General features: G+C 47.6%; 1 protein-coding gene across 5 annotated transcripts in view; it reads right to left on the reverse strand.

Annotated features, from left to right (window-relative positions):
• The window catches only part of LOC119964578 (zinc finger FYVE domain-containing protein 9-like), a 202,352-nt gene that overhangs the window by 75,226 nt on the left and 99,827 nt on the right, over positions 1 to 27,299 (reverse strand). For all 5 annotated transcript variants that reach the window (XM_038794249.1, XM_038794247.1, XM_038794252.1 and 2 more), the window contains one exon: positions 23,376 to 25,558. In XM_038794249.1, the coding sequence (XP_038650177.1) occupies positions 23,376 to 25,558 (2,183 nt within the window). The remainder of the gene's footprint in view (positions 1 to 23,375; positions 25,559 to 27,299) is intronic.

Consider the following 27,299-nt stretch of genomic DNA (forward strand, 5'->3'; position numbering starts at 1 on the left):
GCTCAACGTGGGGAAGAGTGAATTGTTTGTGGTGCACATGGGGGACCAGGAGAGAGAGATAGGGGAGCTTCCATTGAAGAGGGCAGAAAGGAGCTTCAGGTACTTGGGAGTACAGATAGCCAGGAGAATAGGTTAAACTTTACAAGGTTGGTGGAGCAGATGGAGGAGGAGTTTAGGAGGTGGGATGTGTTGCCACTCTCCCGAGCGGGCAGGGTCCAGTCGGTTAAGATGACGGTGCTCCCGAGTTTTTGTTTCTTTTCCAGTGTTTACCCATCATGATTCCGAAGGCTTTCTTTAGGAGGGGTAATAGGAGCATCTTGGGGTTCGTGTGGGCGACCCCGAGAGTGAGCAGGGTATTCTTGGAGCGAGGCAGGGAGGTGGGTGGGTTGGCGTTGCCCAACCTGTGTGGGTACTACTGGGCCGCAAATGTGGCAATGATTCGTAGGTGGGTGATGGAGCTGCATGGAAGAGGATGGAGGCAGCATCCTGTGTGGTCACAAGTTTGGGGGCGCTGGTGACGGCCCCGCTGCCACTCCCCCTGGCAAGGTACTTTACGAGTCCAGTAGTGGTAGCTACCCACAAAATCTGGGGTCAGTGGAGACGTCATAGGGGGGAGGTGAAGGTCTCAGTTTGGTCCCCAATAAGGGGGAAACACCGGTTTGTACCAGGGAGGATAGATGGAGGCTTTTTGAGCTGGCATAGGGCAGGTATCAGGTGGATGGGGGACCTCTTCCTCGACAGGAAGTTTTCGACCCAAGAGGAGTTGGAAGGGAAGTGGGGTCTCCCCCCAGAGAACAGCTTCAGGTATATGCAGATTAGGGAGTTTGTTAGGCGGCAGGTGGCGGAGTTTCCGCTATTGCCGCCAAGGGGGGGTTCAGGATAGGGTGCTCTGGGGGACGTGGGTCGGTCACGGCAGGATCTCTGCAATTTATCAGGTGATGCAGGAGGGGGAAAGAGTCCTCGGTGGAGGAGCTGAAAGCAAAGTGGGAGGAGGAGCTGGGAGAGGCGATTGACGAGGGGACGTGGGTGGACACCCTGGGGGAGGGGGAATTTGTCCTCTTCTTGCGCACGGCTTAGTTTAATTCAGCTAAAGGTGCTGCACAGGGCGCATATGACTAGGACCAGGCTGAGCCGGTTCTTTGGGGGTGAGGACAGGTGTGGGAGGTGTTCAGGAAGTCCAGCGAATCACACCCATATGTTTTGGGCTTGTCCGGCGATGGAGGGTTTCAGGAAGGGGTGGCAGGGTCCAGGGTGGTTGGTTCCAGGGTGGAACCGGGCCGGGGGCTCGCTATTTTTGGGGTGGCATCGGAGCCGGGAGTACAGGAGGCGAGGGAGGCCGGTATCCTGGCCTTTGCGTCCCTAGTAGCCCAGCGCAGGATCCTTTTACAGTGGAGGGACACGAGGCCCCGGAGCACGGAATCCTGGATTAGTGACATGGCTGGGTTCATTAAACTGGAGAGGGTCAAGTTTGCCCTGAGGGGTCGGTGCAAGGGTTCTTTCGGCGGTGGCAGCCATTTCTTGATTTCCTGGCGGAGTGTTGGAGGGTGGTCAATCGCAGCAGTAACCCGGTTTGGGGGGAGGGGGGAAGAGAGAGAGAGAGAGAGAGAGAGAGAGAGAGAGAGAGAGAGAGAGAGACTTTGGCTCGGCTATGGGGGAGGTGTTCTTACGGTTCTATGTTTATTATTCTTTCTTGTTAATTTATTGCTTTGTATTGGGGGGGGGGGTTTCTGGGTTTTTTTTCTTTCTGTTGTCTTTGTTGGGATAAAATTTGTTGTTGGAAAATTTGAATAAAAATTATTTTTAAAACAAATAAACCGTGGAGGGCTTTGTGGAGTTGCTTCAATTACCTTTCCTCTCTCATTAAATCAGTAGCGGGGATGTTCTCTGATGATTACAGTGTGTTCGGTGCCATTCGCAACTCTTTTTTTTTTATAAATGTTTTTTATTCAGTTTTCATGTTTTATATTGAACAAATTACAAATTGTTAGAGAGAGAAAAAAACACGCAAAAATTAACATATATATTACAGGTGAGCATCTTCGTAGTAATGTGGCCTCCCCCTCTTTGTCGGCATACTTATTTTACATTCCCCAACATGTTTATTGGCGTTTATTTAGTTTGGTTTTGGGCCTTAGCTAGCCATCAAACCCCCGTAACGAGCCCGTAGCCCCCCCCCCCCCCCCCCCCCCCCTCCCCGCCGGCTACCTTCCCCCGACTATTCTTCCTCTTGTACGTTGGCCACAAACAGGTCCCGGAACAATTGCATGAATGGCTCCCACGTTCTGTGGAAGCCGTCGTCCGACCCTCGGGTGGCGAATTTGATTTTCTCCATTTGGAGAGAATCCGCGAGGTCGGACAGCCAGTCTGCAGCTCTGGGCGGTGCTGCTGACCGCCAGCCAAACAGGATTCTACGGCGGGCGATCAGGGAGGCAAAGGCAATGGCGTCCGCCCTCCTCCCCAGGAATAGATCTGGCTGGTCTGAAACCCCGAAGACCGCCACTATCGGGCATGGCTCCACCCTCACCCCCACCACTTTGGACATAGCCTCGAAGAAGGCTGTCCAGTACTCCACAAGTCTGGGGCAAGACCAGAACATGTGGGCGTGGTTGGCCGGGCCTCTTTGGCACCGCTCACATCTGTCCTCCACCTCCGGGAAGAACCTACTCATACGGTTTCTCATTAAGTGGGCTCTAGGTACCACTTTTAGTTGCGTCAGGCTGAGCCTTGCGCACGTGGAGGTGGAGTTGACCCTATGCAGTGCTTCGCTCCAGAGTCCCCACCCTATCTCCATCCCCAGGTCGTCCTCCCATTTCCTTCTTGTTGCGTCCAGTACGGTGTCGTCCCTATCTACCAGTCGGCCATACATGTCACTACAGTTCCCTTTCTCTAGGATACTTGCGTCCAGTAGGTCTTCCAGTAGTGTCTGTCGTGGCGGTTGTGGGTACGTCCTTGTCTCCTTTCGTAGGAAGTTTTTGAGCTGCAGGTACCGTAGCTCGTTCCCCCCAGCTAGCTGAAATTTCTCTGTCAGTTCGTCCAGTGTTGCGATCCTGTCGTCCGTGTATAGGTCCCTGACTGTCAGTGTCCCCCCGTCCTGTCTCCACCTTTTGAAGGTGGCATCAGTCAGTGCTGGTTTGAACCTATGGTGGTTGCAGATGGGAGCCTTGTCCGACATTTTGTTCAGGCCAAATTGCTGCCACAGTTGGTTCCAGGATTGGAGGGTGGCTGTCACCACTGGGCTGCTGGAGTGTTTTTTGGGTGGGGATGGGAGTGCTGCCGTGGCGAGGGCCCGGAGGGAGGTCCCCATGCAGGAGGCCTCCTCCGCACGCACCCACTCGGCTTCTGGCTCCTGGATCCATCCCCTTACTCGCTCGGCTGTTGCCGCCCAGTGGTAGAATTGTAGATTCGGGAGGGCTAGCCCCCCCCTGGATTTTGTTTTCTGTAGGACCTTCTTTGGGATCCTAGCATTTTTACCCCCCCATACGAACGCCATGATAAGTTTGTCCAGCGCTATGAAGAAGGCCTTGGGGATGTAGATCGGAATGGATCTAAACAGGAAGAGGAACCTGGGCAATACGTTCATTTTGATCGTCTGGACTCTTCCTGCGAGGGAGAGTGGGAGTGTGTTCCATCTTTGCAGGTCCTTTTTTACTTCCTCCGCCAGGCTGGTGAGGTTCCATTTGTGGACCCCTTTCCCAGTCATGGGCTATTTGGATCCCCAGGTAGCGGAATTTATGTCGGGCTTGTTTGAACGGCAGCCCCTTTAGTGCTGCCCCCCCCCCCCCCCCCCCCCCCCCCCCCCCCCCCCCCCCCCCCCCCCCCCCCCCCCCCCCCCCCCCCCCCCCCCCCCCCCCCCCCCCCCCTTGCTGGTGTACTGGGAAGATCTCGCTTTTGCTCATGTTGAGTTGTAGCCCGAGAAGGCTCCAAACTCTTTCAGGAGCGCCATGATTCCGTCCATGCTGCTTTGTGGGTCCGAGATGTAGAGGAGCAGATCGTCTGCATAGAGTGAGACTCTGTGCTCTCTGCCTCCCCTTCGGATCCCCCTCCAATTTTTTGCTGCCCTGAGCGCAATGCTAGCGGTTCGATTGCTAGTGCGAAACAGCAGTGGGGACAGTGGCATCCTTGTCTGGTGCCCCTGTGCAGCTGGAAGTATTGGGAGTTGGTATTGTTGGTCCGTACACTCGCCATGGGGGCGTTGTATAGGAGTTTTACCCACGCGGTGAACCCTGTTCCAAGCCCGAACCGCTCCAGTACCTCTATGAGGTATTTCCATTCGACTCTGTCAAAGGCCTTTTCTGCGTCCAGGGAGACGATCACCTCTTGTGTTCTCTCCCCAGAGGGGGTCATTATCACGTTCAGCAGGCGCCTGATGTTCGAGGTGAGCTGTCTACCTTTGACGAAGCCCGTCTGGTCCTCTGTGACCACCTCAGGTACACAGTCTTCTAGCCTTTTGGCTAGGATTTTGGCCAGTATTTTGGCGTCTGCGTTCAGCAGAGATATGGGTCTGTATGACCCACATTCCGTTGGGTCTTTGTCTTTCTTAGGTATCAGCGAGATTGAGGCCTGTGCTAACGTGGGTGGCAGTGTGCCCCTAGCTAGCGAGTCTGTGAACATCTCCCGCAGGTGCGGGGCCAGCGCTGTCGCAAATTTTTTGTAGAAGTCCGCCGGGAATCCGTCCGGTCCCGGCGCCTTCCCCGTCTGCATGGAGCTGATACTGTCCATGATCTCTCCCAGTGCTAGTGGTGCTTCCAGGTCCCGTTTCCTTCCCTCTCCCACGACTGGTATGACCAGTCCATCAAGGAACCGGTTCATCCCAGCCTTCCCCGTTGGGGGCTCTGAGGTGTACAGCTCTTGGTAGAAGGCCTTGAAGGTTTTGTTAATCCTCTCTGGTTCTGTTTCCAACATGCCTCTGGTACCCCTGATTTGCCCAATTTCTCTGGTGGCTGCCTGCTTTCTCAGCTGGTGTGCCAACAGGCTTTGTCTCCGTGTTCGTACAGGGTCCTGCGTGCCTGGCGGAGTTGGTGCACTGCTTTCCTGGTGGAGAGCAGGTCAAAGTTCCTTTGTAGTTCTTTTCTCTCCGCCAGGAGCTCTACGGTCGGGGCCTCGGAGTATTTACGGTCTACCTCCAGTATGGAGTCGACCAGCTTCTGCCCAGCCACCCTTTCCTCCCTATCTCTTTGCGCTTTGAAGGCAATGATTTTCCCTCTTATTACGGCCTTAAGCGCTTCCCAGAACGTGGAGGATGATACCTCCCCGTTTTGGTTGTTCTCCGTGTACTCAGCTATGGCCCGCGCTATCCTTTCGCTGAAGGCCTTGTCAGCTAGTAAGGCACCGTCCAACCTCCATGTGGGGCGCTGGGCCCTTCCCGTCTCCAGCCGCACGTCCATGTAGTGTGGGGCGTGGTCTGATATCACAATTGCGGAGTATTCCACCTTGTCTATCCCTGGAAGCACCGTTTTCCCCACCACAAAGAAGTCAATTCTGGAGAACACGTTGTGTACTGGGGAGAAGAAGGAGAATTCTTTCTCCCCCGGGTGGGCGAACCTCCAGGGGTCCACAGCTCCCATCTGCTCCATAAAGTGACCGAGTTCCCTTGCCATGTTTGAGGTTTTCCCCGTTTTGGGGTTTGATCTGTCCGTCTTTGGGTCCTGTACACAGTTGAAGTCCCCCCCCATGATTAGTCGATGCGTCGCTATGTCCGGGATTTCTGCCATGGTCTTTTGGATGAAGCTCGTGTCGTCCCAGTTGGGCGCGTACACGTTGACTAGGACTACCAGCGCCCCATCCAGGGCCCCGCTGACCATGACATATCGCCCCCCTGGGTCTGTAACCGTCTTTGTCGCCCTAAACATTGTCCTCTTGCCGATCAGTATCGCCACCCCCCTGGCCCTTGTCCCATAGCAGGAATGGTAGGTTTGTCCCACCCAGCCCTTTCTTACCCGCAGTTGGTCCTGCTCCCTCAGATGCGTCTCTTGGAGGAAGACTATATCGGCCCTCATATTTCTGAGGTGGGTGAGGACTCTGGATCTCTTCACTGGGCCGTTAAGTCCCCTTACGTTCCAGGTGATTATCCTGGTGGGGGGCTTCTGCCCCCTCGTTCCTGTGGGATTAACCATGTTTGTCTGGTGGACGAGCCCCTGCCCTCCGGGGTTTCCCTTTGTTAGGGGGCCGTCCAGGATGGCCGCTACCACTGCTCTCCCCATGCATTCGGGTCTCTGCGCTCCGGGGTTTCCCCTTGTCTTGGGGGCACCCGCCATGGACGTCCACTGTGTGTCCGCCACGCGGGTAGTCCCCTGCACTCTGGGGGGCCCCTTCGCCCACAGACCGTACTGGGTGGGTGCTTGCAGCGGTTCCTTGTTCCGAGCCCTTGGTTGTGGTACTTTGTAGCCCTGTTCCTTTCCTGGCCTCGTTTGTCCCTTTGACCCTACCTTTCCCCTCCGTGTGCCCCCCCCTGGTCTCTCCCTCTACCCTCCTCCCCTGTATACCCCTCCTTTGCTCCTCTATACCCTATTCCTGTCCCCGTTTGCTCTCCCGACTTTGGTGGGTGATCTCCCCCCTCCCCTGCCTGGCGCCTTCCCCCCTGTTGGGGGTGCGCAGCGGCCCTGCTTTGTTGCGTGCCCCCGGCGCTAGCTTTCCTGCTATTACGGTGGCTCCCCTCTCGGAGGTTGTTGTCTCGCATCTCCTCTACCTGGCCTCTACGGTTTTCTGCCTGCTCTTCCCCCATCCTACCCATTGGCGTGTCGTTGCTCCTTGCCAGGGGCCTCTCGTCCCTACCCCCCCTGCTGTTCTTCCAGCCCGTGCTCCTCGACGAATCTATTCGCCTCAGCAGGTGCTGTAAAGAAATATTCCTTGTTTTGGTATGTGACCCAGAGCTTCGCTGGGTACAGCATACCAAAACGCACTTGTTCCTGTAGAGAGCCGCTTTCGCTCTGTTAAACTCAGCCCGTTTCTTAGATATATCCACTCCAAGGTCTTCATATATTTGGATGGTGTGCCCGTCCCATTTGCTGGCTCTATTTTCCTTGGCCCAGCGCAGGATTGCCTCCCTATCCCGGTACCGGTGCAGTTTGGCTATGACTGCTCTCGGTTGATCCCCTTCCTTGGGCTTCGGGCGCAGCGACCGATGTGCTCTGTCCAGATCCGGTGGGGTGGGGAAAGCTTTCCTGCCCACTAAGTTGCCCAGCATTGCAGCCACGTATTTTGTGGGGTTTCTACCCTCGGTCCCCTCTGGCAGGCCCACTATCCTAACATTTTGCCTTCTCGAGCTGTTTTCTTGGTCGTCTACCCTGCCCTTCAGGCTCCCCTGCGTTGCGCCCAGACTCGCCACTTCCCTTTCTAGGGCCGTGACCCGGTCGCTCATGTCTGTCGCTGCTTTCTCTAGCTCCTTAATGGTTGCCTCATGGGCTTCCAGTTTCCCCCCTTGAGCTTCCAGTTTCTTCCCTTGAGCTTCCACTTTCTCCTCCAATCTGGTCAGAGCCTGCTGCACCCGACATGGCCCTGGCCACTGCTGCCTGTGCTGCGGCCTCTGCGTCTGCTTTCAACTCTGCCTTGATTGCCTGCAGCTGCTCCCTCACCACCTCAGTAAAGGCTTCCTTCCAATTTACGCCCCCCTCTAACCCCAGGGGAGAGGGCACCTGTCTGTCCGGCTCTTTTTGATGCGGCGGTACATCCGTCCCGCTGCTTCGTGTGCTAATCCGCTCGCGTGAGCTGGCTTGCCTTTTGTCCCGCCTGCTTTTGGTGCCCCCTTTCCCTTGGCTCCCTTCTGGCGTTTTTTTCTCCCCCTTCCCTTTCATCTTTTCTTCTCCCCTTGTTTTTCTGTTCCCCCTTTTTCGATGCCCGATTTTTATTTTATTTATTTGTTTATTAATTATTTTCTCCCACCTCCTTTTATGCAACTCCCCTCAGGTGGGCTTGCTTTGCCATTCGCAACTCTTGTATACTGAAGCAATCCACACCATATGCAGCAAGACCCGCACAACCACAAGGTTTGAGCTGATAAGCAGCCAAGAATATTCACTCCACACAAATCCTAGGTAATGACCATTTCCAACAAGAGAAAAATCTAACCATTCTCCTTGGACATTTAACGGCACTACCATTGTTAAATTCCCCAACCATTAATATCCTAGCTGTTACCATTGACCCAAAAGGTTACTGGATCAGCCACATAAGTACTGTGGTTACAAAAGCCAATCATGAGACCTTTCCTATCCCACAGAATCCCTACAGTGCAGAGTCTGCAACAACCATTCAAATGGGAACTTTACCCAAACCCACTTTCCCCTATTCCCGTAACCTAAGCTGCATATCCCTGGACACTAAGGGGCAATTTTAAAATGGTCAATCCACCGAACCTGCGCATTTAGTCTTCCAACACCCAAAGCCAGCCCACCATCCATAAAGCACACGTCAAGAGTGTGAATTAGATATAGTTATTGGGGCTCGTTGGCAGGATTGAGCCGCCAAATGCAGGGGTGTGGGCGAGTGACCTGGCAGAATTCCTGAGGTTGCAGAACATCAAGTTCGCTTTACGGGGGTTGGTAGAGCGGTTCACCCGGCGGTGTAAACCGTTCATTGATTTCTTCAAGGATTGAGAGGTCAGTGATGTGATGGAGTGCGTTGGTATCAGGGGAGGCTGTGGATCTGTAGTTGTTTGTTTAAGTTGATGTGCTGTTCTTCTGATATTTTGTGTATCTATGTAAAAAGCCATGAATAAAACTATTTTTCAAAGAAGAGGGAAATAACACAATCTTGAGGAAAGAAATTAGCTCTGACGATTTGGAACCTTTATGGGTAGAGCTAAGAAACACTAAGGGGCAAAAAAACATTATGGGCATTGTATATAGACCCCCAAACTGTAGTGGTGTTGGGAATCACATAAAATAGGAAATTTGAGATGCAAATGACAAAGGGACATCTGTAATTATGGGTGACTTTAATCTGAATAGAGATTGGGATAATCAAATTAGTAACAATATCTTAGGATGGTTTTCTGGATAAACACATTAAGGAACTTACGAGAGAATAGGCCATCCCAGACTGGGCATTGTGTAATGAGAAAGGAATAATTGGCAATCTAGTTGTGCCAGCCCCTTGGGAATGAGCAACCATATGATAGAATTCTTCATCAAGATGCAGAGTGACCTGGTGGACTTTGAAACTGGAATCCTGAATCTAAATAAATAAAACTACGATGGTATGAAGCGCATGTTGGCCATGCTGAATTGGGAAACATTACTTAAAGGAATGATGGTGGCTAGGCCATAACTATTTTTTTTTTTTAAAAAGCGGATCAACACAACCTTGAGGAAAGAAATTAGCTCTGACGATTTGGAATCTTTATGGGTAGAACTAAGAAATACTAAGGGGCAAAAAAACACTACCAGGCATTGTATATAGACCTTCAAACTGTAGTGGTGTTGGGAATCACATTAAACAGGAAATTCGAGATACAAGGGACATCTGTAATTATGGGTGACTTTAATCTGAATATAGATTGGGAAAATAAAATTAGTAACAATATCTTAGAATGGTTTTCTGGATAAACACATTGAGGAACCAACTAGAGAATAGGCCATCCCAGACTGGGCATTGTGTAATGAGAAAGGAATAATTGGCAATCTAGTTGTGCAAGCCCCTTGGGAACGACCATATGATAGAATTCTTCATCAAGATGCAGAGTGACGTATTGGACAGTAAAACTGGGATCCTGAATCTAAATAAATAAAACTACGAAGGTACGAAGCGCAAGTTGGCCATGATGAATTGGGGAACGTTACTTAAAGGAATCATAGAATTTAGCTATCATTTTTTTAATCATAGAATTTACAGTGCAGAAGGAGGCCATTCGGCCCATCGAGTCTGCACCGGCTCTTGGAAAGAGCACCCTACCCAAGGTCAACACCTCCACCCTATCCCCATAACCCAGTAACCCCACCCAACACTAAGGGCAATTTTGGACACTAAGGGCAGTTTATCATGGCCAATCCACCTAACCTGCACATCTTTGGACTGTGGGAGGAAACCGGAGCACCCGGAGGAAACCCACGCACAACGGGGAGGATGTGCAGACTCTGCACAGATAGTGACCCAAGCCGGAATCGAACCTGGGACCCTGGAGCTGTGAAGCAATTGTGCTATCCACAATGCTACCGTGCTGCCCCATGGTGATGATAATGGTGGAATGATGGTGGAATGATGGTGGATAGGTCATAGCAAACATTGAAAGAGCATGTGGGTGAAGTGCAACATTTGTTCATTCCTGTCTGGTGCAAAAGTAAAATGGGAAAGGGAAATTGGAGACCGCATTAGAAGAGGCATAAAAATTGGTCAGAAAAAACAGCAGGCCTACAGGGCTCCATAAGTGGAACTTAACAAAGCTGGTGGAGGAGGCCAGGGAGGATCTTAGGAGGTGGGATACACCGCACTTAACGTTGGTGGAGAGGGTCGAAGTGGTGAAAATGAATGTTCTGACGAGGATCTCGTTTATCTTTCAGGCTCTCCTGATCTTTATATCAAAGGCCTTTTTTCAGGAAGTGGACATGATCATCTCGGAATTTGTAAGGGCGGAGAAGGTGCCGAGGGTGAGGAGGACCCTGCTACAGAGGCAGAGGCAGCCAGGGAGTGTTGGCGTGGCCGAACTTGCTTCATTATTATTGGGCGGTGAATGTGGACAAGGTGCGGCGGTGGTGGTGGGAAGGAGAAGGGGTAGAGTGGGCTAGGATGACCTGTACAAATTCCTGCGGTTAGAGAAGATAAAGTATGAGTTAAGAGGCTCAGCAAGGGGGCTTGAGAAAAGGTGGGGGATGTTTGTGACCGTGTTTGAGGATGCTCGTCGCCCGGGGGGGGGGGGTTATTTGATGTAACCTGTTTTGATAAGTTTGTAATAAAATACATTTTAAAGAAAAAAAACAGCAGACTATGGATTGGAAGCAGTTTAAAATTAAGCAAAGGAGGTCAAAGAAGGGGAAAATAGAGTATAATAATAATAATCTTTTATTGTCACAAGTATGAAGTTACTGTGAAAAGCTCCTAGTCGCCACATTCCGGCGCCTGTTCGGGTAAGCTGGTACGGGAATTGAACCCGCGCTGCTGGTCTTGTTCTGCATTACAAACCAGCTGCCTAGCCTACTGAGCTCAGTGAGTATGAGAGTAAGATTGCAGGGAGCATAAAACCTGACTGTAAAAGCTGCCAGAGGAATGTGAAGAGAAAAAGACTGGTGAAGACAAATATAGCGGTTTAAGTCAGAAACAAGAAAATTCATAATGGGGGACAAAAAAAATAGCTGACCAACTAAATCCATCCTTTGTTTCTGTCTTCATGAAGGAGGACACAAACAACATACCAGAAATGTTGGGCAATATAGGATTTAGTGGGAGGGAGGAACTGAAGGTGATCCGTACTAGTTGGCAAAATTAATGGGTATTGGAGAAATTAATGGGATTGAAAGGCAATAAATCCCTAGGGACTGATAATCTACATCCCAGAGCAGGTCAGGAAGCAGCCTGCATTAGTCATCATCTTCCAAGATTCTATGGACTCTGGAACAGTTCCTACAGATTTGAGGGTAGTTAATGTAACCATACTGTTTAAAAAGGGAGGTAGAGGACTTCCGGTTGCGGCTATGCGGAGCTAAGCCGCACGTTCGGCAGCTCCTGCTACTTAAGGACTTTTGGGCCGATTTGAGGGCCCCAAACGGCGCTGTCTCGACAAATCCCGGTGGGGGAAGGTGTCTAGAGGAGCATTCCCCATAATTTATGGTGCTCACCCGGAGTGGGGCCGGATGGGTTCCCGGTGGAGTTTTATAAAAAGTATGCAGATCTGGTGGGCCCCATGTTGGTGCGAGCTTTCAATGAGGCATGGGAGGGCGGGGGCTTTGCCCCCGATGATGTCGCGGGCACTGATCTCTCTGATCCTAAAGCAGGATAAGGACCCCTTGCAGTGTGGATCATACAGGCCTATCTCGCTCCTCAATGTTGACGCTAAGTTGCTGGCGAAGATCCTGGCCACCAGGATAGAGGACTGTGTGCCAGGGGTGATACACGAGGATCAGACAGGATTTGTCAAGGGACGGCAGCTCAACACGAATGTGCGGAGACTGCTAAATGTTATTATGATGCCGGCAGTGGAGGGGGAGGCGGAGATAGTGGTGGCGCTGGATGCGGAAAAAGCGTTTGATAGAGTTGAGTGGGGGTACCTGTGGGAGGAGCTGGAACGGTTCGGATTCGGGGAGGGATTCATCAAATGGGTGCGGCTGCTCTACGCGGCTCCGATGGCGAGTGTAGTCACCAATGGAAGGAGATTGGAGTACTTTAGGCTCTACCGTGGGACCAGGCAGGGGTGCCCCCTGTCCCCCTTGCTCTTTGCATTGGCGATTGAACCTTTGGCTATGGCGTTGAGGGAGTCAGGGAGATGGAGGGGTCTGGTGCGGGTTGGGGAGGAACATCGGGTATCGTTGTATGCGGACGACCTGCTGTTGTATGTGGCGGACCCAGAAGGGGGAATGCCGGGGGTGATGGAGCTGTTAGCGGAATTTGGGGGCTTCTCGGGCTATAAGTTAAATTTAGGCAAGAGCGAGGTATTTGTAGTACACCCGGGTGATCAGGAGGGAAGGAATTGGGAGGCTCCCGTTTAAGAGGGCAGTGAAGAGTTTCAGATACCTGGGGGTGCAGGTGGCCAGGAGTTGGGGGACTCTCCATAAGCTTAATTTTACCAGACTGGTGGAGCAGATGGAGGAGGAATTTGAAAGGTGGGACATGGTGCCGCTATCGTTGGCGGGTAGAGTGCAGTCTGTCAAAATGACGGTTCTCCCAAAGTTCTTGTTCCTCTTCCAGTGTTTGCCCATCTTTATCCCGAGGGCCTTTTTTAGAAGGGTGACTAGCAGCATCATGAGCTTTGTTTGGGCGCATGGGACCCCGAGGGTTTTTGGAGCGGGGTAGAGATGGGGGGGGGGGGATGTGATACATGCGCTGATACGGTCTGGGGGGTGTTACACTTATTATGGGGGTATTTTGTTGCATTTCATTGTTTGTTGTTATATTTTCTGTAAAATATTCCAATAAAAAAAATTTTTTTTTTTTTTTTTTTTAAAGGGAGGTAGAGAGAAAACAGGAATTCTAAACCAGTCAGCCGGACATCGGTAGTGGGGAAAATGCTAGAATCCATTGCAAATTATTCAATAGCAGATCACTTGGAAACAGTGGCAAGATGGGACAGAGCCAGCATGAATTTATGGAAGGGAAATCATGCATGCTCGACAAATCTACTAGAATTCTTCGAGGATGTAACCAGTAGAGTTGACAAGGGGTAGTCAGTTGATGTGGTTTATTTGAACTTTTAGAAGGCTTTTAACAAAGTCCCACACAAGAGATTAGCATGTAAAATTAAAACACTGAGATTGGGAGTGGTGTATTGAAATGGAATGAAAACTGGTTGGCAGACAGGAAGCAAAAAGTGGGGAAAACCGCATCTTTTTCCAAATAGCAATGGGGTACCGTAGAGGTCAGTGATGGGGGCCTAAGCTATTCACAATATATATTAATGATTTAGATGAGGAAACCAAAAGTAATATCCGCACATTTGCAGATGACACGAAGCTGGGTGGAACGCTGAAAAGAGGAGGGTGCAGATATAGATATGCTTCAGTGTGATTTGGACAAGTTTACTGAGTGGCATGGCAGATGCAGTATAATGTGGATAAATTGGAGGTCATCCACTTTGGTAGCAAAAACAGGAAGGCAGATTATTATTTGAACATGGCTGTAGATTATGGGGAGAATGTGCAATGAGACCTGGTGTCCTCATGCACTAGTCATTGAAAGTAAATGTGCAGATAGAGCAAAGAACAAAGAACAAAGAAAATTACAGCACAGGAACAGGCCCTTCGGCCCTCCCAACCTGCGCCGATCCAGATCCTTTATCTAAACCTGTCTCCTATTTTCCAAGGTCTACTTCCCTCTGTTCCCGCCCATTCATATACCTGTCTAGATGCTTCTTAAATGATGCTATCGTGCCCGCCTCTACCACCTCCGCTGGTAAAGCGTTCCAGGAACCCATCACCCTCTGCGTAAAAAACTTTCCACGCACATCTCCTTAAACTTTCCCCCTCTCACCTTGAAATCGTGACCCCTTGTAACTGACACCCCCCACTCTTGGGAAAAGCTTATTGCTGTCCACCCTGTCCATACCTCTCATAATTTTGTAGACCTCAATCAGGTCCCCCCTCAACCTCCGTCTTTCCAACGAAAACAATCCTAATCTACTCAACCTTTCTTCATAGCTAGCACCCTCCATACCAGGCAACATCCTGGTGAACCTCCTCTGCACCCTCTCCAAGGCATCCACATCCTTCTGGTAATGTGGCGACCAGAACTGCACGCAGTATTCCAAATGTGGCCGAACCAAAGTCCGATACAACTGTAACATGACCTGCCGACTCTTGTACTCAATACCCCGTCCGGTGAAGGCAAGCATGCTGTATGCCTTCTTGACCACTCTATCAACCTGCGTTGCCACCTTCAGGGTACAATGGACCTGAACTCCCAGATCTCTCTGCACATCAATTTTCCCCAAGACCCTTCCATTGACCATATAGTCCGCTCTTGAATTTGATCTTCCAAAATGCATCACCTCGCATTTGCCTGGATTGAACTCCATCTGCCATTTCTCTGTCCAACTCTCCAATCTATCTATATTTTGTTGTACTCTCTGACAGTCCTCCTCGCTATCTGCAACTCCACCAATCTTAGTATCATCTGCAAACTTGCTAATCAGACCACCTATACCTTCCTCCAGGTCATTTATGTAGATCACAAACAACAGTGGTCCGAGCACGGATCCCTGTGGAACACCACTAGTCACCCTTCTCCATTTTGAGACACTCCCTTCCACCACTACTCTCTGTCTCCTGTTGCCCAGCCAGTTCTTTATCCATCTAGCTAGTACACCCTGAACCCCATACGACTTCGCTTTTTCCATCAACCTGCCATGGGAAACCTTATCAAACGCCTTACTAAAGTCCATGTATACGACATCTACAGCCCTTCCCTCATCAATTAACTTTGTCACTTCCTCAAAAAATTCTATTAGGTTTGTAAGACATGACCTTCCCTGCACAAAACCATGCTGCCTATCACTGATAAGTCTATTTTCTTCCATATGTGAATAGATCCTATCCCTCAGTATCTTCTCCAACAGTTTGCCTACCACTGACGTCAAGCTCACAGGTCTATAATTCCCTGGATTATCCCTGCTACCCTTCTTAAACAAAGGGACAACATTAGCAATTCTCCAGTCCTCCGGGACCTCACCCGTGCTCAAGGATGCTGCAAAGATATCTGTTAAGGCCCCAGCTATTTCGACCCTCACTTCCCTCAGTAACCTGGGATAGATCCCATCCGGTCCTGGGGACTTGTCCACCTTAATGTCTTTTAGAATACCCAGAACTTCCCCCTTCCGTATGACAACTTGACCGAGAGTATTTAAACATCCATCCCTAGCCTCAACATCCGTCTTGTCCCTCTCCTTTGTGAATACCGATGCAAAGTACTCATTAAGAATCTCACCCATTTCCTCTGAGTCCACACATAAATTCCCTCTTTTGTCTTTAAGTGGGCCAATCCTTTCTCTAGTTACCCTCTTGCTCCTTACATACGAATAAAATGCTTTGGGATTTTCCTTAACCCTGTTTGCCAAAGATATTTCATGACCCCTTTTAGCCCTCTTTATTGCGCGTTTGAGATTCGTCCTACTTTCCCGATATTCCTCCAAAGCTTCATCAGTTTTGAGTTGCTTCGATCCTATGTATGCTTCCTTTTTCATCTTAGCTAGTCTCACAATTTCGCCCGTCATCCATGGTTCCCTAATCTTGCCATTTCTATCTTTCATTTTCACAGAAACATGTCTGTCCTGCACTCTAATCAACCTTTCCTTAAAAGACTTCCACATTTCAAATGTGGATTTACCCTTAAACAGCTGCTCCCAATCCACATTCCCTAGCTCCTGCCGAATTTTGTTATACTCTGCCTTTCCCCAATTTAGTACTCTTCCTTTCGGACCCCTCTTGTCCTCGTCCATGAGTATTCTAAAACTTACGGAATTGTGAGCGCTATTCCCAAAGTAATCACCGACTGAAACATCAACCACCTGGCCGGGATCATTCCCCAATACCAGGTCCAGTATGGCTCCTTCCCGAGTTGGATTATTTACATACTGCTCTAAAAAAACTCTCCTGGATGCTCCTTACAAACTCTGCTCCATCTACGCCTCCAACACTACACGAATCCCATTCAATGTTGGGGAAGTTAAAATCTCCCATCACAACCACCCTATTGCTCCTACATTTTTCTATAATCTGTCTGCATATTTGTACCTCTACTTCATGCTCGCTTTTGGGAGGCCTGTAGTAAAGTCCCAACAATGTTACTGCACCCTTCCTATTTCTCAGCTCCACCCATATTGCCTCAGTGCTCGAATCCTCCATCATGCCCTCCTTAATCACAGCTGTGATATCATCTCTGACGAGTAATGCAACTCCTCCACCCCTTCTACCTCCCTCTCTATCCCTCCTGAAGCATCTATACCCTGGGATATTCAGTTGCCAGTCCTGCCCTTCCCTCAACCAAGTCTCAGTAATACCAATAGCATCATATTCCCAGGTACTGATCCAAGCCCCAAGTTCATCTGCCTTACCTGCTACACCTCTCGCATTAAAATAAATGCACCTCAGACCACCTTTGCGTTCATCATCTCTTCCCTGTCTACTCTTCCCCATAGTCACATTGAGTTTATTGTCTCGTACCTTACTGGCTTTAGTTGCTGCTTCTTTACTGACCTCTAACTTCCTAATCTGGTTCCCATCCCCCTGCCACAGGCGGTAAATAAGCCAAATGGTATGCTGGCCTTCATAGCAAGAGGATCAGACTACAGGAGAAGGGATGTCTTGCTGCAATTCTACAGGACCTTGCAAGACCACACCTGGAATATTTTGTGCAGTTTTGGTCTCCTTACCAGAGGAAGGATATTCTTGCTATGGAAGGAGTGCAGTGAGGGTTTACCAGAATAATCCCTGGGATAGCAGGATTGACATATGAGAAGAGATCGAGTCAATTAGGATTATATCCATTGGAGCTTGGAAGAATGGGGAGGGGAGGGAAAAGAGTTAGTTATAGTTCTCGGAGCTAAAGGAATCAAAGTATATGGGGGAAAAGCAGGAAGAGGATACGGAGTTGGATGATCAGCCACAATCATAACGAATGGCGCAGCAGGCTCAATGGGCCAAATGGCCAACTCCTGCTCCTACTTTCTATGTTTCTAAATGTATGGCTTCTACCACTATGTGCGACTAGGAGCTTTTCACAGTAACTTTACTGCAGTGTTAATGTAAGCCTACTTGCGACAATAAAGATTATTTTACAAAAGGACATGGACAACAGACACATAGGATCACCACCTATGATCCCCTCCATGTCACACACCATCTTAACATGCAACTATAACTGTTCATCTACAGTTGCTGTGCCAATATCCTGAAACTCTTCCTAACAGCACGGTGGATGTACCTACACCACATGGACTGCAACAGTTCAAGACTCCCCACCTCCTCAAGGACAATTAGGGATGTGCATCCCATGAAAGAAGGATTTAAAAAGTTATTTTTATGTAAGCTAACTGAATTTAACTCATTCATTTCAAGGACATCAGAAATTGTTACCTCCCTTATTCCAAAATCTCTCCAACAATCTATTGGCATCCATTGAATAAACAGCTCTTGATTTAAATCATTAGTCTCCCACTCTGGGAGTATTTTGCACTATGGACTATGGCCCTTCATAACTTTTTTTTTTTAATTAGAAATCTGGGTGGTTATAAAAAGTTTTGACATTCTATTCAGTAGCTACTCAGCATTAGTGATTCAATTTACTTGTACGTTCATGACATTTAATTTCAGTTACCAAATGATGCAGATGCTGGGAATCCAAAATAAAACAAAGTGCTGTAAATACTCAGCAGGTCAGGCAGTATTTGCAAAGATGACCCTTTGAAGGGTTTCTCTACACAGATACGGTGTGACCCGCTGGTTACTTAATAGTATCTTGTTTTGGGTCGATCCCAGCCCCAGTTCACCGTATGGAGTTTGCACAATCTTCCCGTGTCTGCGTGTGTCTCACCCCCACACTCCAAAGGTGCGCAGAGTGACTTAGCCATATCTTTTTATTAAAACAGTAAAAAAATATATACACGGCCAAATGGTACGAACACCAATTTTGTGTTGGAGAAACAGGGTACCCTAATTGCCCCTTAATCGGAAAATAAAAGAATTGGATACTCTAAATTTATTTTTAAAAGGAGTATCTTGTTTTTAAAAAAATTTCAGTTTGCCAACTTTCAACATTCTATTCAGTTTGCCAATTTTCAATGTTCTATTAATGTCAGTTCACGAAGTGAATATATGCAAATAGTCATGTACTACTGTCCTCCCAACAACACATACAAAACGCATATTCTTAATTCTGAATTATATTTTTATTACTGAACCACATTTCCAGATGTTCCCACGGAGGTGTAGCTGATCGCGGAGTCGGCAATGGTTGATACACCTCAGAGGGGACAAGAGGAGAATTCATTGAAGATGACAGCATAAAATTACAGGGATATTGACAGACCAGGTCAATGGGCAAAACTGTGGCAGATGAATTTCAATGCAAGTAAGTTGAGGATATCCATTTTAGACCAAAAAAAGGATAGATCAATCATTTTGTAGACGGTGTGAAGCTAAATTTAGTGGGTGTCCAAAGAGACCGGGGGTTCAGGTGCACGGATCTTTAAAATACCATGAACAAGTGCAGAAAGCAATCAAGAGGGCTAATGGAGACTTCCGGTGGCGGCAATGCGGAGCTAAGCCGCACGTTCAGCAGCTCCCGTTGAAAACGGACTTTGGGGCTCTTTTCAAGGGCCCCCAACGGAACTCTGTCGGCAAATCCCGGCGTAGGAAGAGGACAGGAGTCGATCCCTACGGTCCGGACCAGGATCACCTGTCCGGACCACCCGTTGGGTGAAGCTGCTCTACGAGGCCCCGATGGCGAGTGTAGCCACGAATAGGAGGAGGTCGGAGTACTTTTGGCTGTACCGGGGGACGAGACAGGGGTGCCCACTGTCCCCCTTGCTCTTCGCGTTGGCGATTGAGCCCCTGGCCATGGTGTTGAGGGAGTCAGGGAACTGGAGGGGCCTGGTGCGGGGTGGGGAGGAGCATAGAGTGTCGCTTTATGCGGACGACCTGTTGCTGTATGTGGCGGACCCGGTGGGGGGATGCCGGAGGCGATGAGGATTCTTAGTGAATTCGGGGGTTTCTCTGGGTATAAGTTGAACCTGGGCAAGAGCGAGCTGTTCGTTGTGCACCCGGGGGATCAGGAGGAGGGGATTGGTAGGCTCCCACTGAGGCAGGCAGGGAAGAGCTTCAGGTACCTAGGTGTCCAGGTGGCTGGGAGTTGGGGGGCCCTGCACAAGCTCAACCTCACAAGGTTGGTGGAGCAGATGGAGGAGGAGTTCAAGAGGTGGGATATGTTACCGCTGTCACTGGCGGGGAGGGTGCAGTCCGTTAAGATGACGGTGCTCCCGAGGTTTTTGTTCCTGTTCCAGTGCCTCCCCATCCTTATCCCGAAGGCCTTTTTTAGGAGGGTCAACAGGAGTATTACGGGATTTGTGTGGGCGTATGGGACTCCGAGGGTAAGAAGTGTGCTCCTGGAACGGGGCAGGGATAGGGGGGGCTGGCGTTGCCCAACCTCTGTGGGTACTATTGGGCTGCCAACGCAACGATGGCGCGTAAGTGGGTAATGGACGAGGAAGGGGCAGCATGGAAGAGGATGGAGGTGGCGTCATGTGTGGGCACGAGCCTGGAGGCGCTGGTAACGGCGCCGTTGCCGCTCCCTCCAACGAGGTATACCACGAGCCCGGTGGTGGCGGCTACCCTCAAAATTTGGGTGCAATAGAGACGGCATAGGGGAGAAGTGGGGGGCTCGATGGAGGCCCCGATACGGGGGAACCATCGGTTTGTCCCAGGGGGCATTGATGGCGGATTTCTGGGCTGGCACAGGGTAGGGGTTAGGAGGTTGAGGGACCTGTTTGTGGAGGGGAGGTTCGGGAGCCTGGGGGAGTTAGAAGGGAAGTTTGGGCTCCCCCGGGGAACATGTTTAGGTACATGCAGGTGAGGGCGTTGGCCAGGCGGCAGGTGGAGGGGTTTCCCTTGCTGACCCCACGTGGGGTGCGGGACAGGGTGCTCTCGGGGGTGTGGGTTGGAGGAGGGAGGATTTTGGACATACACCAGGTAATGCAGGAGGTAGACGAGGCCTCGGTGGAGGAACTGAAGGGTAAATGGGAAGAGGAGCTGGGTGAGGAGATTGAGGAGGGGACGTGGGCGGGTGCCCTGGAGAGAGTGAATTCCTCCTCTTCCTGTGCGAGGCTTAGCCTCATACAGTTCAAGGTGCTGTATAGGGCCCACATGACTGGGACGAGGATGAGTAGGTTTTTTGGGGGCGAAGACAGGTGTGCTAGGTGCTCGGGGAGCCCAGCAAACCACGCCCATATGTTTTGGGCGTGCCTAGCGCTGGGGGAGTTTTGGAAGGGGGTAGCAAGGACGGCGTCGAGGGTGGTGGGATCCAGGGTCAAGCCAGGCTGGAGAGTCGCAATTTTTGGGGTTGCAGTGGAGCCGGGAGCGCAGGAGGCGAAAGAGGCCGGTGTTCTGGCCTTTGCGTCCCTAGTAGCCCGGCGGAGGATATTGCTCCAATGGAAGGATGCGAGGCCCCCAAGCGTGGAGACCTGGATCAATGATATGGCGGGGTTCATTAAATTGGAGAAGGTGAAATTTGCCCCGAGGGGATCAGTACAAGGGTTCTTCAGGCGGTGGCAGCCTTTATATCTGGAGGGCTGAAGTATAAGGAAGCACAAGTTATGCTGCTGCTTTACAAAACCCGCTCAGACCCTGCGTGTAGAGTGCTGTGAGCAGATCTGGGCACAACACCTTGGGAAGGATATTTTGGCCTTGGAGGGAGTGTAATGTAGGTTTACCTAGACTTCAGGGATTAATTTATATGGGGAGATTATACAAATTAAGTCTGTTTTCTCGAGAATTTAGAATGTTAAGAGGTGATCTTATAGAAGTCTGCAAAGATATTAACAGGACTGGGTAGATAAAGATAAACTGTTTCCACTCGCTGGAGGTTCTAGAACTAGGGGAATAGCTGAACAATTAGGTCCAGACCATTCAGAAGAGATGTTAGGAAGCACTTCTACACACAAGGTGGTAGAGGCTTGGAACTCTCTTCCACAAACAGGCAATTGATGAGAGATCATTGTTACTTATAAATCTGAGATAGGTAAAGTTTTGTTAAGCAATGGTATTAAGGCATATGGGCCAAAGGCAGGTATATGGAGTTAGGCCACAGATCAGCCAGGATTTCATTGAATAGTGGAACAGACTCAATGATCTGAATGACCTACTCCTGTTCCTATGTACTGATAACATGGGGCAAACTGGAATTGAAATTAGTTTTGATTAGATATGTTTTGAACTTAGGATTTGGCAAAGGCACATCAAAATATACAATGATCAAGACCATGTAGTTAAAGACGAAGTAGTAGCAAGATAGCTGTAGAAAAAGGGGGGCAGGGCAGCACGGTGGCGCAGTGAGTAGCACTGCTGCCTCACGGCGCTGAGGTCCCAGGTTCGATCCCGGCTCTAGGTCACTGTCCGTGTGAAGTTTGCACATTCTCTCCATGTCTGTGTGGGTTTCGCCCCCACAACCCAAAGATGTGCAGAGTAGGTGGATTGGCCACACTAAATTGCCCCTTAATTGGAAAAAACGAATTGGGTACTCTATAAATTTATTTTAAAAAAAGAAAAAGGGGGGTAGTTTAGCTCACTTAGCTAGACAGTTGGTTTATGACACAGAGCAAGGCCAACAGCGCGGGTTCAATTCCCGTACCGGCGGACGTTATTCAACTTTACCCCTCACCGGAGGTGTGGTGATCCTCAGATTAAATCACCACCAGTCAGCTCTCCCCCTCAAAGGGGAAAGCAGTCTATGGTCATTTGGGGCTATGGCGACTTTACATTTAGCTTTAGATAAAGAACAGAAAATTAAAAAACAATTTCACAGATGGGCTTTGACAATGAATTTTTGTATCCATTATAGTCAGAGGCTTTACAGCACAGAAAGAGGCCCATTGTCTCCACACCAGACATCAAGCACCTATGAACTCTAATGCCATTTTCCCGTAGTTGGCCCGCAGCCTTGCATGCCAAGGCATTTCAAGTGTTCATCAAAATAATTCTCAAATGTTCCAGTCTCTACCACCCTTTCAGGCAATGAGCTCCAGATTCCAACTACCCACTGGGTGAAAAAGTCTGTCCTCACATCCCCTCTAAACCTCTGGTCCCTTACCTTAAATCTATGCCCCCTGGTTATTGATCTCTCCACCGAAGTGAAATGTTCCTTCTTACCCACCCTATCTATGCCCCTCATAATTTTATCCACCTTAGTCAGGTCTTCCCTCAGCCTTCCTATTCCAAGGGGGGAAATCCAGCCAATCCAATCTCTCTTGGTAGTTGAAATGGTCTAGCCCAGGCAACATCTTGGTGAATCTCCTCTGCACCCTCTCCAATGCGATCACTTCCTTCCTATAGTGTGGTGACCAAAACAGCACAAAGTACTCCAGTTGTGTCCCCCAACCAGTGTTTTATAGAGCTCTGTCATAATAATTGTGCCCAAGCCACTATTTCTATTTTGTAAAACAACATAATCAAATGAAATAGGATAAGAGACTGTATTGTCTTTGCAGTTCCAGAATTTTACTTATCAATAACCTTCAGTTTACTTGCAAAATTGCTTACAATGGAAGAACAATTAAAAATACAAACTACAAGTGCGAGAGTACCACCAGATTGGTAAGCTTTCTAGCAAAACACCTACCACACCAAAAATCTAATAGGTAATACAGCACTATTAGGTACAAGCCTGCTCCTTGCACTGGTAAGACTCAAACTACCTATCACAGGCCACGATTCCCAGCCAGGCAATTGGAGGTAGAGTGGAATAGAGAATAAGCAGTGACTGAAGGACAAAAAAGGGTAAAACCAGGCATCCTTTCAGCTAGCCTTGTGTACCATTGAGGTTTTAGCAGCAAACATGTGTGGAAGAACCAGTCATTTCCTGTTAGTCACTGTTAATCTGTCCCATTCTCAACAACTCAATTTGAAACAATATCTAGGTTTGTTAGTTTCTCCCCCCCCCACAGTACACCACTCAATTACTCAATGTTTAAACCACATGGTTTTAAAAATTCTTTGAAAATATAAACACGCCTAATCAGAAAGACAACTCACCTTTCCACAAGCTCTGCAGTGATGACGTCTCTTTGTAAACGTAAACTTCAGCTCACATTTCATACAGTTTGGTGCTTGGGAATCTGGTACCCATACCGGAGCTACATCACCTAGAGTTGTAAATGGCTTTCTGAGGGTTCCTGAAAACTGTCCCGCTCGTAGGTCATTATCTGGACTTTCAGCTCCCAAAGTATAATCAGAGTTGATATCTTTGGAAGCCCCAGCATAACACACTCCTAATTCATCACCATTAATGCTGCAATCTAAAGCACCATCATTCAAAGAACAGAAGGAGGCATCCTCAGGGTGGTCTGTTTTATCAATAAATCCTACATTTTTGTTTTTTGCATTGTTTGCTGAGTTGGTTGAGCCCAAGTCGTTCAATAATTGGTTAGTCAAAGGTTTTGGGATTTGTAATTTCAAGTTCAGAGGTTGCTTGGGTCGAGCACCTCCAAACGGAATACTGACTGGTTGCGCATTATTTAGAGCTAATTTGGCTGCATTTTCATGAACGCAAGCTACTGCAGCAGACTGGGTGGGAGTTTTAAAATAATTGTCTTTCAATTGATCAGCAATATCACTAGAAATACTTAATTTGGTCATGCCGTTAGTCACTCCTATTTCCATTGTATCGTTTTCCCGGTGTTGTGTGTAGTTGTAGCTCTCAGACTTGCTCTCCTCAATCTCCTTCTCTTCAGTTACTGAATCCTCTTTTAAAGGCAAAGATTTAGAAACACAGACTGTGGTTGAACTTGGGATGGATGTCGAGTCCAATCCATCACATGAACAGCAAGGTGATGACACTTGTTCCTTCACATTAGCACACAAGATGTTTGATCCTTCCAGCCAATCTTCACCAGGAACCACAGAGTCTGCCAATGGTTTTGTTAGATCTAAAACAATCTCACCATTATTTCCAGAGTCTTTCTTCATAATCCTGTTTTGTAACAATGAATCATCTTCCAATGCTTCATGATTGCTTTGTCCCATGCACTGAGTTACCTGATCAAATTTTGCTTCAGACTGAGATGATATTTTACGTGAATGATAAGACAGGTCAGTGGTACCGCCCTGCATGAAAGAAATGTCATTGATTTCATTGTTGTTTTGGCAAACACTGATGTCATTCTCAAAATGGTAACCATCATCTCCACAACTACCATTATTTGAGGAGTTATATTGTATTGCCATCAGATTTGGCTTGTTAATTACAGAACAGATCTCAGATTGTTGAGATTGTGTATTCTCAGAGTCCATTTTTAGTCCAGCAAAATTATCCGGGTCACCCACTATCTGTGTATTAATTCTTTCATCTAAGTTTCCATCGACATAATCTCCAGTTTTTACAACTTTACTGTTTTCAACATGTATTAGTGATCCATCTTCAAGTTGTACAGCAACTTCATTTACTTCAGTTTTTCTAGAGAATGAATCATTCAATTCATTTCTGCCAGTAGCACAATCCAACCCAGATAATGCATGCCGTTTACAAACTGATAAATCATCCACCACCCAAGACGCCTTTGAATCAGGCGACATATTTTCCATATTTGTACAGTTCCTTAAACTTTCAAATGAAGTTTTTACAGACAGCTCATCCAAACAGTGTGTATTTAATTGTTCAATACTTTGCATTGCAACCATCTTCTCTGTTTGACCATTCATGTCAGATAACAATTGGCCACTTTGCAGATTTGAATTTTCTACTATAAAGCTGTTCACATTCAACATATTTAGGCTGTTAGAGTTGTCTTCCTGCAATAAAACATCACACTCTGCTGGTTGACTGTCAGAATTCTGCATAACTAATCCAAATATACTTGAATTCATATCTTCAGAAAAGTTCAGTTCATTTTCACAAGTAGATTTTGCTGATGATTCAGGAGAATTTGGCCAATGCTCACAATTACTGTCTTTGTTCCTCACAGCGACTCCTTCATTATTAATTCCTTGCATATCAAGCGGTAGATTTTCTATGGTATCATTTCCATTAAGACAATGATTCCCTCTTCCAAACACTGCAGTTTCCAGTTTAGGTGAAGAATTACATTTTAGTCTTGCTTGTACCTCGCTGGGCAAAGTTCCCACATTCGACAAGGCTGGATTTAATGACAGCAGGTGAGAGGGTGGATCCAAAATCTGACTCCACTTTGCCTCAAATATACTTGGAGACTCAGTCTCATCTGGGAAAAAAAGAAATAAATCCAGGCATTATTACAAATGTAAACCTACTTTAATTCTACATATCTATTTAGTTTTATTAATTTATACTTGTCAAATGCACATTGGTCAATCATTCATTCAACTCTCCTTGAACCAACTCTTGGAAAACCGAAGAAGCACCCATCAAAATGACACCCAAAATAAATCTACTGAAGGATGAAATTTTAACTTTTGCTTACATCTATTAATTTATAATAATTTCTCATTTGCACTTAATGCTCCTAAAATGGCAACGCGAATTAACGTAAAAATACAAGACCATATACAAATAATTTAACAACATTTTATTGGAGTTTCAGCTACTGCAGGGTATCAAGTAATATTTGTAACAATGGAGATCAACAGGAGCTAGAATTTTAAAATCACTTGTTGGGCCTCAGCTGGAATATTGTAGGTAATTCTGGGCAGCACACTCAAAAGATATAAAACCATTAGAAAGAGTACAGATGTTACCAAGCAAGGAGGACTTCAGTTTGAAAGGTTGGAGAAAATATGACTGTTCTTTTTGGAATAAAGAAGGTTAAAAGGAGATCAAATTAAGAGGTTTCCAAGATAGGAAATTACTGCCTGGTAAATAACTGGAGGTCATGAATTCAAAATCATCAGATAAAAATCAAGAGGTGGGGAAAAGAGAAGAAACTTTTTCAGTAAAAGTTGCCGTGATACAAAACATTACCTGGAAAAGTGGACACTATATTGGATAGGCAAATGGAGCACACCAGAATGACAGGGAGTGGGATAACTTGATCTTGGTTTAGGACAATGCTTGGCACAACATCGAGGGCCGAAGGACCTGTTCTGTGCTGTATTATTCTATGTTCTATGTTAATACAATAATTATTTTTAACAGGAAGTTGGACAGGAACTTAAAGATGAGGGACTTAAAGGGTTACGGACAAAAAGTAGGAATACTGGACAAAAACCAAATGTTTTTTTTAAAGTTTCTATGATTCAGTGAACATAAACCTTCATAAAGGTAATTCATGGATCATGCACAAATTATTACATATAAACAAACTTGACTGTCTATTCGCATTATGAAACCTCATTTGTCCTCCACTTTACAGAGTACAATAAGTACCTTTAATTTTAGAAAACTGAAACAAGAATTTCCTGAAACAGAGAGGACACCAAACATTAGAGAAAATATGACATTAAAAAACTGCATGGAAACTTAATTCTGGTGCTAAATCCACTGAATTTTATAATTTTAAGCATACTTGCCATTTTGCCCCATGCACAACTGTCCCATTCCCATGCAATTTCCAATATTAAATTTCTCAAACATTTAGCAAAATCTTTTTTAAAAGCCATTTTAGATTCCACTTCCATTATGGTTTCGGGTATGCCCCGTAACCTTTATTTCTCACATCAACCTCCAACAATCTTATTTATGTTCTCTATAGTTACCAATTCACCAGTCTGTAGAAATAATATAAGACTTACACAATCAAAATTTCTCTATTTTGAGTAGATCACTTTGTAACCATCTTAAGAGTCTAATGAAAAGTGGCCAATTTCTTGATTTTACTGGGTTAATTCGTGATTAAAGGAAATAATGTGTAAATGTTGGAAATCTGAAACAAAACAATGCTGAAACTATACAGATCATCGTTTATAACTTTAGTTCCTCCGCTACTGTGTGGAACAAGCAAGACTCTGCCACCAGCCCCGGTCCATCAATCTCTTTCACTCCAGCCA

This window comes from Scyliorhinus canicula, chromosome 4 (assembly GCF_902713615.1).
Source record: "Scyliorhinus canicula chromosome 4, sScyCan1.1, whole genome shotgun sequence".
In the NCBI taxonomy this organism is placed as follows: Eukaryota; Metazoa; Chordata; class Chondrichthyes; order Carcharhiniformes; family Scyliorhinidae; genus Scyliorhinus; species Scyliorhinus canicula.